At 39.2% G+C, this 1,909-nt stretch overlaps 1 protein-coding gene across 1 annotated transcript in view; it reads left to right on the top strand.

Annotated features, from left to right (window-relative positions):
* Positions 1-1,909, top strand: part of LOC107092026 (G-protein coupled receptor 126-like) — a 91,875-nt gene that overhangs the window by 32,626 nt on the left and 57,340 nt on the right. The window contains exon 4 of the mRNA XM_015386299.1: positions 268-441. Coding sequence (XP_015241785.1) covers positions 268-441 — 174 coding nt within the window. The remainder of the gene's footprint in view (positions 1-267; positions 442-1,909) is intronic.

The following is a 1,909-nucleotide window of genomic DNA, read 5'->3' as shown; positions in this document are numbered from 1 at the left end:
CGTCATATGCTTCGTTGATCTGATTGGTTTATTTGGCCCGTCTATCACCAACATAGGCCAATCAGCTAACCAGTATTTTCGCCCTCTTTTTTTTAACAAAAGGATTTTGATCACAAAAATAATTAATGTGCACAAATAAGGAATAGTTGCATTAACCATACATGGAAAGAGACTTTTATGGGGCCCCCAGGAACCTGGAAACTTCCTAGTTTTGCCGAATGGTAAATCCCCCCCCCCCTGACTGGATGCGTACATGTTTGTCCTCAGGGGTACCGAGTTTCAAAGGGAACATCTACAACCTGCGCCTGTGGAATCGTACCTTGACTCAGCAGGACCTGGAAAGCTTGACCTGCACCACGGTGGGGAACATCATCGACTGGGACAACAGCCAGTGGCTCATCGCGTCCTCGCTTCCTCAGACCGACAACACGCTTAGCTGCAGTAAGTAAAAGTTGATGAAGACTCAAAGGTTAAAACTCAGATCTGTGAAAACTTAAAATATGTATTGCATTATGGTGCAATATCTGTTAGCTTCAAACTATTCACTTTTTTGAGGGGTATACATTTAAACACCAGCTGATTGGTTGATGTCTCCTGTTGTGGCCATTTATGCTAAATTTTTGTGATTTCTACTAATTTAGTTTTAGAATATATTGAATTTAATATAGAGCAAAAATGTTTAATTTATTTTTATATTTGGAATTGTTGAAGTACGTTGTTAATTGTTAGACCCTTCCATTAATTTGAGTAATTAAGAACACACCGGGGCTGGAGGATTGTTTGGTAAATGTCTGGTGTGGACGGGAGGTTTTGTAAAATTCAGTTCAATTCAGTTTATTTCTATAGCGCCACACTAAGCATGCTTGTAGGGACAGTGGAGAGAAAAAAACTCCCTTTTAACAGGAAGAAACCTCCAGCAGAACCAGGCTCAGTGTGAGCGGCCATCTGCTGAAGCCCACTGGTATGACTTTTTTACCACTTTTTTAGAGCTTCAAACATTAAATTAATACTACTTTTCATTTCCACTAATTTGCAAGATATTTTTAGTAATTATTTTGTCTTTACTTTTACGATAAATAAGTCAAGTCGGAAGTGGTACAAAGCCGAAACCCACCTGTTACCATCCACGGCCTTTGTTGGAAATCTTGGTATTTTTTGGAACAGAAGGCTGCGACATCCCCGACTGTTTAAGGTGGACCTGTGAGGTCTACTCTGGTCACAGGAGATCTGTTATATGAGGCAACAGCTTCTTCTTTCCAAGATGATTTTAAGCTACTGGTTGCTCTGCTGAGCTGGTGGATCCAGTTTGAAATACAAAAGACTTAATAATAATCTAATTGAACTTTATTGATCTCACATTGGAGAAATGTACCTCTGCTTTTAAAGTCATAGGGAAATCATATTTAAATGTCAAATCATTCTAGCCTAAACATGTATATAAATGTACTCTTTATTAGACCAAATTGTCCCAAAAGTCTCAAAATCTGTGTTTTATTTTTTTTGTTTTCTTATGTAGGCCAGTTAGTTATACGTCAGCTTGTATGCCTAAATTCGGCCAATCATATATCAATGTCAATCAAATTTTTTCGGTCATAGCATCTAGATTCGTATTTCGCAGCTAATATACGCAACGGTTTAAATTAGAAATGAGAATCATTTCCTTTCCCATTGAGTTCAGTCCCGGTGTTCACGGGGATGGACGTCTGTGTCTTCGGCAGGTGGAAGGAAAGTTTTAAGCCTAGCCTTAAAAGTAGACAGAGTGTCTGCCTCACTGACTAAAACTGGTAGTTGGTTCCACAGGAGAGGAGCCTGAGAACTAAAAGATCTGCCTCCCATTCTACTTTTAGAAATTCTAGGAACCACTAGTAAACCTGCAGATTGATATTATGGGTACGGAGGAAGATGGAAC

Source organism: Cyprinodon variegatus, unplaced genomic scaffold (assembly GCF_000732505.1).
Source record: "Cyprinodon variegatus isolate N-32 unplaced genomic scaffold, C_variegatus-1.0 Scaffold363, whole genome shotgun sequence".
NCBI lineage: Eukaryota > Metazoa > Chordata > Actinopteri > Cyprinodontiformes > Cyprinodontidae > Cyprinodon > Cyprinodon variegatus.
Note: the sequence above shows the minus strand (reverse complement) of the source record. Positions and strands in the feature narration are given on the sequence as shown.